This window comes from Amblyraja radiata, chromosome 5 (genome assembly GCF_010909765.2).
Source record: "Amblyraja radiata isolate CabotCenter1 chromosome 5, sAmbRad1.1.pri, whole genome shotgun sequence".
In the NCBI taxonomy this organism is placed as follows: domain Eukaryota; kingdom Metazoa; phylum Chordata; class Chondrichthyes; order Rajiformes; family Rajidae; genus Amblyraja; species Amblyraja radiata.
Genome location: NC_045960.1, coordinates 11129012 through 11142090, shown reverse-complemented (window position 1 = coordinate 11142090; position 13079 = coordinate 11129012). Strand labels below are relative to the sequence as shown.

General features: G+C 41.3%; 1 protein-coding gene across 7 annotated transcripts in view; it reads left to right on the top strand.

The window, feature by feature from the left end:
- The window catches only part of LOC116972972 (phosphofurin acidic cluster sorting protein 2-like), a 164135-nt gene that overhangs the window by 71597 nt on the left and 79459 nt on the right, over nt 1-13079 (top strand). For 6 of the 7 annotated variants that reach the window (XM_033020580.1, XM_033020578.1, XM_033020576.1 and 3 more), the window contains exon 2: nt 12539-12626. In XM_033020580.1, coding sequence (XP_032876471.1) covers nt 12539-12626 — 88 coding nt within the window. Of the gene's footprint in view, nt 1-7573; nt 7598-12538; nt 12627-13079 lie in introns of those variants that run through there. The other variant, XM_033020582.1, reaches the window with a different exon arrangement.

The window sequence follows — 13079 nt, the reverse complement described above, 5'->3', positions numbered from 1 at the left end:
CAGGTACCATACTGTTTTGTAATTTATTGACACTGCTAGGGTTTTCACTCATTCCAAAACATTATCTCACCTTTAATAAATTGACACACAGTTGTTGAGCATTTCCTGTATGAAGGATGTTCAGACTCGGTCAGAACAATAATGTTCAGACTCAGTACTGAGCTCCCTTTCTTGTGCTGCATTGCCAATGTGAGTAATGCCATAGTTTAGATGAATGCACTCAACAGTTTCAAACCTTTACCTTAAAACCAAGATTTGCTGCTGCATGTTTCCTCACTTTAATTGACATGTTGCCAGCATTTGATGACAATTATAAGGGATAGATACAGACTGAATCGTGGATCACAGGTTAAACTGTTCATCCTAAAATTGCTTTGAATCCTTGTGTTTTTAATGAAGTTCAGAGACTAGAGTCCAGGTGAAATTCATAGCAACAGGTTGTTGGTGAGTAGGTACAACTTCATCACTCTCCAGCACTGTGTTCATGAATGAGAATGCATTGACTAGATTAGATTTCTCTTGCTTCTTGTCAACACGGTTTGGTGTGCCTCAGGGGTCAGTGCTGGAACCATGTATATGTGGTCTATATCGATGAGAATCTGGAAAGCATAATTAGTAAGCTTGCAGATGACACTAAAGTGGTTGTTATCGTATTGAGCGAAGATAGTTATCAAACTTTACAGCAGGATCTGGATCAGCTGAGCAAGTGGGGTGAGGAATGATCAATGGAGTTTAATACAGATACGAGTGAGGTGTTTCATTTTTGGAAGTCAAATCAGGGCACAGCCCACACAATGAGTGGCAGGCCCTGGGGAGTGTTGTAAAATAAGGGTCTAGGAGTGCAGGTACATAGTTCATTAGAAGTGGTGTCACAGGTAGATAGGGTGGTCAAGAAGGCTTTTGGTACATTTGCCTGCATCAGTCAGAATATTGAGTATAGAAGCGGGGATGTTATAAGACAGTTCTACAAGATATAGAGTCGTTAAGAGTGTTTTATTATCATATGTCCCGGATGGGACAATGAAATTCTTACTTGCTGCAGCACAACAGAATATGTGAATATGTAAACGTAGTACATAACGGGGGAAGAGAAAGAAAAAATATTAAAAATAATTTTAAAATAATTTAAAAAAAATTGTTGATGAGGCTACATTTGGAATATTGCGTTTAGTTTTGATCACCCTTGGGCCACCATTCTCATCTCTTATCCTCTGGCAGTGCCTTGGGACCGAACATGTCTTGCTTCTGCTCCATCACTGAGGAGACTAATGGGTCTCTTCAGGAGGGTGCACCCTCGGAAAGCGTCTGCACCTGATTGTGTACCTGGTCATATTCTCAAAACCTGCACAGACCGACCTCTCATTACCTTGTTCAAAGGTATTTTATTGTCACGTGTACCAATTAAGGTACAGTGAAACTCGAGTTCTCAACTTTCCAATGACAACAGACTGATGGCACTTATGTCCATGGTGATTAAGTGCTTTGAGAGGTTGGCTATGGCACATAACCACTAGCTCAGCAAGAACCAAATACCTAAAATTTGCCTACAGCCACAATTTGCCTACAGCCACAATTTGCCTACAGCCACAGAACCAAGACACACACCAACACAATGTTTGTGTAAATTGTGTTGGTGTGTGTCTTGGTTCTTTCCTTGTATGGCTGCAGAAACCAAATTTTGTTTGAACCTCATGTGAGGTTCAAATGACAAATAAATGGTATTGTATTGTATTGTATTGATCAACAGAGGATGTGATCTCACTGGCTCTCCACCCTGCATATAGACTACAGTTTGGTGTTCAACACCATCATCTCCCTCCAAACTAGTCACCAAGCTCAGGTGGTTTCTATACATCCCTTTGCAACTGGATCCTCAACTTCCTCATCAACAGAATACAATTAGTATGTATTGCCACACACGTCCTCGTTGATAACCATTGCCAATGGTTACATTCGCTGATGACACCATTGTTGTTGGGCGAATAACGGATATTGGTGAGTCAGAGTATAAAAGGGAGATTAACCTTTCGAATGAATGGTGCCAGAACCACAACCTTGCTCTCAACATCAGTAACTCCAAGGAACTGATGGTTGACTTTAGATGGGGAATACCGATGATCCACAAATCGACGGGTCAGTGGTGGAGAGAGTCCATAGGTTCATATGCTTCATCTGCATATCTCTGAAGATCTGTCACAGGCCCAACATATTGATGCAATCATAAAGAAAGGCTAACAATACCTCCACTTCCTTTGAAGATTGAGGAGATTCAGTATGTCGATGAAATCTCTCGAACTCCAAAGATGTACAGGTTTCTTGGTTAATTGGCTTGGTATAATTGTAAATTATCCCTACTGTGTGTAGGATAGTGTAAGTGTGCAGGGATCGCTGGTCGGCGCGGAGCTGATGGGCTGAAGGACCTGTTTCCACGCTGTATCTCTAAACTAAACTAAACTAAAGATAGTTACAAAAAGCTGGAGTAACTCAGCAGGACAGGGAGCATGTGGTGGTGGTGTTTCAGGTTGAGACCCTTCTTCAGACTAAACTTTGGTACAATAGAGAGCATATTGACTAGTTACATCATGACCTAGTTCGGCAACTCTATGAGAAGTCAGTGAGAAACATTGCATTATGTCGAATAAGGTACCAGTGTCCAAATTATATGTTGTTTAAGAAGGAACTGCAGATGCTGGAAAATCGAAGGTAGACAAAAGTGCTGGAAAAACTCAGCGGGTTCGGCAACATCTATGGAGCGAAGGAAATAGGCAAAGTTTTGGGCCGAAATGCTGAGTTTCTCCAGCACTTTTGTCTACCTCCAAATGATATGTGTAGCTGGGCTCCCTCTCAATCAGAACAGTGACTTTTAATAGGGATCTATGGAGTACAGTGAATAATTTTCAATGTGTGACATTGGTGGTAAAATTGGAAAATGTTTGATGACCAGTACAGATTAACACTTTTTTTAACAGAACAAATAAAAAAAACATCTACATTGTCAACCGGGAAAAAGTGGTCTGTTTCTGTGCTGTTTGATTATGATGCAGTCTGACTTTTGTTTTAGAAGCTTCATGATGAAGCTTGAACTGATTTGCATGTTGGTCATAAAATCAATCCCTCACACTGTAAGCAGGCTGAGTGTTGACATTGGATGCAGATTAGTACAAAGTCAGCCCTTTATGTGATTCTGCTGATTCTCACCCAGCTGTTAAAACCTTAATCCACACTGAAAGAGGATTATATAGGCAGGCATCATTCCAATATGCCTTTCTGCCTCTTATGCAAATGTCAGTTTCTAACAATTGTTAATTTGGTTAAAACCCAGTATTTCATTAGTGCATGGTAGGAAATGCTGCCATCATTTTTCTTTTGTAGCATTTTGTTGAAGTTTCAGTGTTTTTGAAGGATTGAGAAACTGTGCAGTGGTTTGAAATGTGTGTGAAAAATCCACAAATTGTGCTACCTTCCTCTCAGTTTCCAGCAGTGTATAGATTAACAAGAAGAGGCATGGAAAGAATGAGTTTGCTGCTGTTTACTAAATCTCTCAAATGTTAGCACCTAATTGACAGTGAAATACTGATGGCAGTGTATACAGAATATCAAAGATTCTTAACATAACAGAAATTAAAATTATTGACATTAAATAAAAATGATATATAGAGTTCCCTGGAATCTTAAAGATGGTCAAAATACATAGTGATTGTTACTAAATTACCGGCAGCCATTTTGCAAGTTTTCAATAACAGCGAAGAAAAGAGCCACGAGTTACTCTGTCCTTGGTAGCTGAAGAAAAGATTCTAGCCAATATTCTGTAAAAAAAAAAAATCCATCTTGTTCTTTAACAACCTACATTGTATTGTGTTTGTGGAAGGAGAAGTAATAGTGTTTGAATAGAAAATCAGTGGTGGTGTTGGTGAGGGGGTTGGGAAATGGAGTGGATAAGTATATATGATCAAACCTGTAGCGTAATCCTTTTGGCTGCCTGATATCAAGAATGGACAAAAAGGAGGAGGCAGACGTCAAACCGTTCAACTCCTTTGTGAACCAGGGCAAAGTGTAATTCACAGATATGGCGTGGGATTGTTAGAAAAAAGACTGCTGTCTTTTAACTACCTGATGTCTAGTAGTTGCTGGGTCAACAGGAATTAAATCTGTAGACCAAGAATTGTACCACTGTGCGAATTACTATTCAAACACACTCAATTGCTGCAGAATGTGAACAAAGCTGTCAATAGATTAAGCTACTTTGTGAAAATGCTGCTAAAACCTTGTGCTAAAATGAAATTGACACAAATCAACAGAGCAGAAAACTGCATTAGAGATGGTTCCACTGTTCATGAACCCCTTTCATTACAGAAAAGCCATCTCAGATATTTATTCAGCTTTTCTTAAAGGTCAAACTAAATGTTGCCCTATAGAGATCTGACAGATTGAAGCCATTTATGTGGTCAGTTACAGGGAGTGCCCAGCTGTGAGTTCAATGCAAGGAATTTCACTCCAGAAAATTTGGCCAGGGTTTTACCATATAACAATGAAGATGGGTAAATCTTGCACATTTTTTTGTGAGATATTTCCGTGGAAGTTTGGAAAAAGTCACTTCCATGCGAATTCAGAAGTAGAAACAAGGAGCTGCAAATGCTGGTTTATAAAATAAGATACACAGTGGTGGAGTAACTCACGGGTCAGATAGCATCTCTAGAGAACATGGATAGGTGATGTTTCGATTGGGGCTCATGTTGGATGGGGGGGAAAAAAAGCTGGAAGAGAGGCAAGTAAAAGGTAAAGATAGGCACAAAATGCTGGAGTAACTCTGTAGTACAGGCAGCATCTCTGGAGAGAAGGGATAGGTGATGTTTCGGGTCGAGACCCTTCTTCAGACCTAATAGATGAATACAGGTGGGAGGGGAGGGAGGGTTGATAAGCAAACGGTTGGACAAAGACCAGAGATGAAAAGACAGAAGGTGTGAGATGAAAGGATGGAAGAGTTGTGAATTGTGAAGCTAGAGTAAGTAGCATAGTCAGAAAGAGAGGAGGAGGGAGTGGGGGAAATGAATGCAAATACAGTTGAGGGCCAAGGGGGAGAGGGGGGAAAAAGAGAGGGGGAAGGATTGTAGTTACCTAAAATTGGAGAATTCAATGTTCATACCATTGGGTTGTAAGCTACCCAAGTGGAATATGAGGTGCTGTTCCTCCAGATTACCTGTGACCTCACTATGGCAAAGGAGGAGACCCAGGACAGAAACGTCAGTTCGGGAATGGGAAGAGCAGTTAAAATTGTTAGCACCTGGGAGATCCAGTAGGATCTTGAGGACCGAGTTCAGTGAAATGGTCGGCAAGTCTATGCTTGGTCTTGCTGATGCACAGGAGGCCACATCAGGAACACCAGATGCAATAGATGAAGTTAGAGGAGGTGCACGTGAATCTCAATCTCACCTGGAAGGACCGCTGGGATCCCTGGATTAAGGTAAGGGAAGAGGAATAGGGACAGGTGTTATACCTCCTGCGGTTGCAGGGGAAAGAACCCGAGGAGAGGGTGGTGTAGATGGGAAGGGAAATAAGGGAGTGAACCAAGGAGTTGCAAAGGGAGCAGGCTCTAAGGAGGGAGGAAGGGGAACGGGTTGGGAAGATGTGACTGGTGGTGGGATCACGTTGGTGTTGATGGAAATTAATACAAATACAAATAATATATTTATTAATATATTAATATTATATATTAAGGTCCATACAAATTAATGTTCATTGTGCCCAGGTATCAGGCCAAGAACACAGTAGGGCAGCAGTTAGAGCTGCTGCTTCACAGCGCCAAAGACTTGAATTTGATCCTGATCTCAGGTGCTGGTTGTGTGGAGTCTGCATAGGAAACTCTTCCTATGACTGCGTGAGTTTCCTCCGGTTCTTGCCATGTCCCATAGACCTGTGGGTTTGTAGGTTAATAAAATGTCCCTAATGTGTAGGGAGTGGATGAGAAAATAGGATCGCATAGAACTACTGTGAACGGGTGATCGGTGTGGACTCAGTAGGCCGAAGGGTCTGTTTCATTGCTGTATCTATGCTGTATCAGAGGCGATCTGGGGCGGCACGGTAGCGTAGCAGTAGAGCTACTGCCTTACAACGCCAGAGACCTGGGTTCGATCCTGACGGGTACGGGTGCTTGTCTGTACGGAGTTTGTACGTTCTCCCCGTCACCTGTGTGGGTTTTCTCCGAGATCATCGACTTCCCACCACATTCCAAAGAAGTACAGGTTTGTAGGTTAATTGGCTTGGTATAATTGTAAATTGTCCCTAGTGTGTGTAGGATAGAATTAGCATGCAGGGATTGCTGGTCGGTGCGGACTCAGAGGGCCGAACAGCCTGTTTCCGCGCTGTATCTCTAAACTGAACTAAAATTAAACTAATAATAGTAATATTATTACAAAGTGCAATCGGTATGGCAGTTAGGACAGTGGTATGTTTGTCCTACAGAATGTAGGACATCAGCGAATCTTCCAGTGTCCCTGTTGACTGCATATTTAATGCAGTCCTGAAAATACATAGATTAATATCTACAGTGCCCTCCATAATGTTTGGGGACAGAGATCCATCATTTATTTATTTGCCTCTGTACTCCACAGTTTGAGATTTGTAATAGAAAAAAAATCACATGTGGTTAAAGTGCACATTGTCAGATTTTATTAAAGGGTATTTTTGTACATTTTGGCTTCACCATGTAGAAATTACAGCTGTGTTTATACCCCCATCTCAGGGCACCATAATGTTTGGGACACAACAATGTCATGTAAATGAAAGTAGTCATGTTTAGTATTTTGTTGCATGTCCTTTGCATGCAATGACTGCTTGAAGTCTGCGATTCATGGACATCACCAGTTGCTGGGTGTCTTCTCTGGTGATGCTCTGCCAGGCCTGTATTGCAGCCATCTTTCACTTAAGCTTGTTTTGGGGGCCAGTACCATTCAATTTTCTCTTCAGCATATAAAAAGCATGCTCAGTTGGGTTCAGATCGGGTGATTGACTTGGCCACTCAAGAATTGACAATTTTTTAGCTTTGAAAAACTCCTTTGTTGCTTTAGCAGTATGTTTGGGATCATTGTCTTGCTGTAGAATGAACCGCTGGCCAATGAGTTATGAAGCATTTGTTTGAACTTGAGCAGATAGGATTATACACTTCTATACACTATACACTTCAGAATTCATTATGTTACTTCCATCAGCAGTTGTATCATCAATGAAGATAAGTGAGCCAGTACCTTCAGCAGCCATACATGCCAGGCCATAACACCCCCACCACCTTGTTTCACAGATGAAGTGGTATGCTTTGGATCTTGGGCAGTTCCTTCTCTCCTCTATGCCTTGCTCTTGCCATCATTCTGGTATAAGTTAATCTTCGTTTCATCTGTCCACAAAATCTTTTTCCAGAACTGTGGTTGCTCTTTTAAGTACTTCTTGTCAAACTGTAACCAGGACATCCTATTTTTGTGACTAACCAGTGGTTTGCATCTTGCAGTGTAGCCTCTGTATTTCTGTTCATGAAGTCTTCTGCGGACAGTGGTCATTGACAAATCCACACCTGACTCCTGAAGAGTGTTTCTGATCTGTCGGACAGGTATTTGTGGATTTTTCTTTATTATAGAGAGAATTCTTCTGTCATCAGCTGTGGAGGTCTTCCTTGGCCTGCTAGTCCCATTGCGATTAGTAAGCTCTCTTTCTTCTTAATAATGTTCCAAACAGTTGATTTTGGTAAGCCTAAGGTATGGCTGATGTCTCTAACAGTTTTATTCTTGTTTCTCAGTTTCATAATGGCTTATTTGACTTCCATTTGCACAACTTTGGTCCTCATGTTGATAAACAGCAATAAAGGTTTCCAAAGGTGATGGAAAGACTGGAGGAAAGACTAGGTGCTGAGAGCTCTCTTATACCTGCATTAAGGAGGCAATTAAACACACCTGAGCAATTACAAACGCCTGTGAAGCCATGTGTCCCAAACATTATGGTGCCCTGAAATGGGGAACTATGTATAAACACTGCTGTAATTTCTACATGGTGAAACCAAAATGTATAAAAATGGCCTTTAATAAAATCTGACAATGTGCACTTTAACCACATGTGATTATTTTTCTCTATTGCAAATCTCAAATTGTGGAGTACAGAGACAAATAAATAAATGATGGGTCTTTGTCACAAACATTGTGGAGGGCACTGTACATAAGTACATCAGGCAGTGCTAAAGAGAAAATAAACAGAGTGCAGAAGTTATTGTTATAGTTACCGAGAAAGTGCTGATAAACAAAATACATGGTCCGCTGCATGGTGGATATAAAATTGGGAATTCATCCTTCGCATGTGAGAGGTTTGTTCAAGGGTCTGATCAAAGTGGGGGAGAGAGTGTTCTTGAATCTGGTGATATGTGCTTTTAAGGTTTTGTATTTTCTGCCCGACGGGAAAAGAGAGAAGTTGTGAGTGGTCATTGATTACGTTGGCTGCTTTCCCCATGGCTGTGTGGTGTAGAGTGAATCAATGGGGAAGGCTGGTGAGCATGATGGACTTGGTTGTGTTCATAACTCTGCAATGTTTTGTGGTCTTGGGCAGAAGAGTTGCCATACCAAGCTGCGATACATCTCAATAGGATACTTTCTATGGTGCATGTGTAGAAATTGGTACGTCATTGGAGCCATGCTGGGTTTCCTTCGCATTCTGAGGATATGGAGCCATTGGCGTCCTTTCTCGACTGTGGCGTTAATGTGGTTACAAGAAATCAAAGTTTGCATTTTACAAACTTTCCTGCATCCTCTGAACTAATTTATTTGCTGCATCTTGTTTTTTCAGTCTCTATTTCCTTTGAATCATGTAAAATTTGAATCCTTCTCCTTTAAAAGTTTCTCAATTTCCTTCAATATTAGTATTAGATCCCAATGGATTATGCTTACTTTTAAGTAACATTCGTTGAAGACAGGATCAGCCTTGCAATCTTCATTACACAGGCTTCTAGCTGGAACTCACAGTGGGCAACCCTGCATATTTATCTGTCTTTATTAATGGTGTTTTCTTTGCCCGGTCCCAGGGGCATATTCTTGCATCCTTTCCATGAGGCTTTCTATGTAATTTCAGTTTTGGGATATTTTTATATTATAAAAGATTGTAGGGTTTAGAAAACAAAATAGTTCACAATTTCGGCTCATCTACAAACAACCTCCCACCACCATCCTAAGCATGTTTGGAATTGTTCCTGGCTGCTTATTTTCTTGGACCCTTTATTTTTCATCACAATGAATGACATCGCCAGCTGCCAAGAAAGTTTTTTATCAGATGCATTGCTTCAAATAAATGTTTGCCAAACTCTGTTCTGTCTGAGTGCTTGTGGTAGCATTGTATTTGGCAATTGTTTATAATGTTTCATCAAATTATGCCTTGTTCACATCTTGTTACTGTGTACTGGGAAACTTCCCTTGGTGTATTGAAGACAATATTTATACCTCAACAACTCCTAAAAGCTTATTAACTGTTCATCATCACACTGTGGGAGCTTGCTGTGCACAGAATCCTGCATTGCAACAGTAAACATTCATTTAGAGTTGAGGTCTTGAACCTTTGAAAGGTACGACAGAAGTGCAAGTCTTCCTTGTGCCTTCAAATAATTGTTTCCTCCCAAGTTGTAGAAGAAATCGCTCAGGACAAGTACAGATCTGGGTTCAGTGCTGGGACCACTCATGACACTGAGCGAGTGTACATGCTCAGGATGAATTCCAAATGTTCTATCTATAATAGTAATAATAATAATACATTTTATTTATGGGCGCCTTTCAAGAGTCTCAAGGACACCGTACAAAAATTTAGCAGGTAGAGGAAAAACATGTAAGGGGAATGAAATAAATAGTAGAGACATGACTAGTACACAAAGTAAAGACAGAATACAATTCTGTCATGCAGCAGCCTTTGTATTTTCATGCAGCCTTTGTACTATCAGCAGCCTTTGTACTAACATGCAGCAGCCTTTGTATTTTGTTTATCAGCACTTTCTCTGTAGCTATAACACTAAATTCTGCACTCTGTCCATTTTCTCTTTAGCATTGTCTGTCTGAAGAAGGGTTTTGGCCCGGAACGTTGCCTTTTTCCTTCGCTCCCTAGATGTTGCTGCACCCGCTGAGTTTCTCCAGCTTTTTTGTGTACCTTCTCTTTAGCACTACCTGATGTACTCATGTATGGTGCGATTTTGCCCACATAGCACACAAAACAAACAATTTCACTGTATCTTGGTACACATGACAATAACAAAACATACCAATATACTTCACGAGGATCTGATATGTTCAACCAAAGAGCTCAGATGGCAAGAGGACAAAGATCAGGATTACACTGACCTGAATTTTTCTAAATGAACAAATTTATAAAACCAGAAAACACCAGATGTCCTCTGAATCAGGATTTCATTGACCTAGATATTAATCTATGTATTCTCAGGACTGCATTGAACATGCAGTCTACAGGGACACTGCTAGATTTGCTGATGTCCCACATCCTGTAGGACAAACATACCACTGTCCTAAGCGCCACACCGATTGCACTTTGTAATCTCACTATTCTTAGTTTAATTTTAGTTTAGTCTAGAGATTTTTTTAGTTTAGTTCAGAGATAAAGCTCAGAATCAGGTTGTTCGGCTCACCGGGTCCGTTCCGAGCAGCGATCCCCGCACACTAACACTATTCGACACACACTAGGAACAATTTACATTTATACCATGCCAATTAACCTACAAACATGTCCATCTTTGGAGTGTGGGAGGAAACTGAAGATCTCGGAGAAAACCAATGCAAGCCACGGGGAGAATGTACAAACTCTGTACAGACAAGCACCCGTAGTCAGGATCAAACCCGGGTCTCTGGCGCTGTAAGGCAGCAACTCTAGCGCTTCGCCACCGTGCCACCATTGAGCATTGTGTCCAATTCTGGGCACCACACATCAGGACATATGTGAAGGTTTTCAAGCTATCGCAGAAAGGATTTACCAGAATAATTCTAGGACTAGGCCTTATGAGGATAGATTGGAGATGCAGGAGTTGTTGAAACACAAAGGGTTACATAGTGGCGCAGCGGTAGAGTTGCTGCCTTGCAGTCCCAGCGACCCAGGCTCCATCCTGACCTCCGGTGCTGTTTGTGTGGAGTTTGAATGTTCTCCTTGTGACCGTGTGGGTTTTCTCCAGGTACTCCGGTTTCCTCCCCCATTCCAAAGACGTGCAGGTTTGTAGGTTAATTGGCTTCTGTAAATTATCCCTAGTGTGTAGAATAGAACTAGTGTACGGGTGATGATTGGTCAGCATGGACTTGGTGGGCCGATGAGCCTGCTTCCTCGCTGTATCTCTAAACTAAACTAAACTAAACTAAACTAAACTAAACTAAACTAACATACTGTACAGTACATTAGAAGGTACTGTTTCCATTGGTGTCTTGGTCAGATACAGGAAGATATGAATTTAAAGTGATTGACAATGGAGCCAGAAATGACATGAGGAGTGGAGCAGTAGACCTGGTGATTCCCATAATATCTTAAAATCTGGAATACACTGCCAGGGAATAGCACATGAACAGATCCTTTGACCCACAATATATGTTCTGAAGACAATACCAAGATAAACTAATATCCTCTGCCTGCATGTGATCTATATCCGTCCATCTGGCAGCTCGTTCTGTATATTCACCACAATCTGTGTGAAAATGTTGCCCCTCAGGTTCCTATTAAATCTTTCCACCCCTCACCTTAAACCTATGTCCTCAGGTTCTTGAGTCCCCTACTCAGGGTAAAGGACTCTACTTCATCTATTCCTCTCATGGTCTTATACACCTCTAGGGACCGCCGCGAGGGAGGTGGGGGGAGAACAATGGACAATAGGGGGAGTGGAAGGAACAAAGGACAATGGGGACCCGGCATGAGGGAACCGATGTGGGGGGCGGGGGAAGAACAAAAGGGGGTGCCGGCATGCTTTGTAACTTTGTCAGCACCGTGGGTGGCTGCTATTTGTATACATTGAGTATGAAAGCAAAGAATTTCAATGTGTCTAGTCACATGTGACAATAAACTATTCCATTCCAAGATCACACCTCATCCTCCTGCGTACCGATTACGATTCAAGGAATAAAGTCTTAGCCTGTCCAATCTCTCCGTATAACTCTGGCCCTTGAGTCCTGCCAACATCCTTGTAAATTTTCTTTGCACTCTTCCAGCTTAACATCTTTCCTATTGCAAGGTGACCAAAACTGAACACAACTAACTATACTATAACTAACTATACATAACTATATTATAACATCCCAACTTCTATACTCAATACGCTGACTAATGAAGCTAGTGACCACCCTAAATCTACCTGTGACACCACTTTCACAGACCTATGTACCTGCACTCCTCGATCTATTCTTGTATATCTCATCCCTCAGAATCCCCGCCAGTAACTTTCCTGCCACAGATATTAGGCTTACTGGTCTATAGTTCCCAGGATATATGCCTGAATAAAATGCCTGTTTAACTGTAAATAATTCCTGTTCATCTCTTCCAGATTGTGCAGCCTCACACTGAAGAAGCTAACTGTACTGAAAGAACTTGACAAGGATCTGAACTCTGTGGTAATTGGTGTTAAGATGCAGGTAGGTTTCCCATCATTTTTATCTGGAGGATATTCCAGTTTGTGATTTAATGTTGGATTGGTAGCAAGGGTAACAAAACTGCAAACGGAAAATTGTTCAATTATTTCCAAAGGAATCAGCAGGCTAATTAAAAAATACATTACAAGAAAGGGAATATTTCCAAGGCTGTCCAGAGGATAGTGAGTTGGATTGGTCTGAAAAGGACGGAGAAAATGTTTAAAAAGAAATCAAAGTTTTGTTGTGTAATGAAATGGGACAGTGCTGGTGACAAATTTGAAAATTCTTCCCATTACGGCAAGCAGACTATTATCATAAGGAGCGTTGTAGGATATATGAGACATCATTAAATATGGGTAAGGTGCCGGATGACTGAAGGGTGGCTAATACTGTGCCTTTATTTAAGAAGGGCTGCATGGAAAAAGCTGGAAACAATAGTGAGCCTAACATCTATGG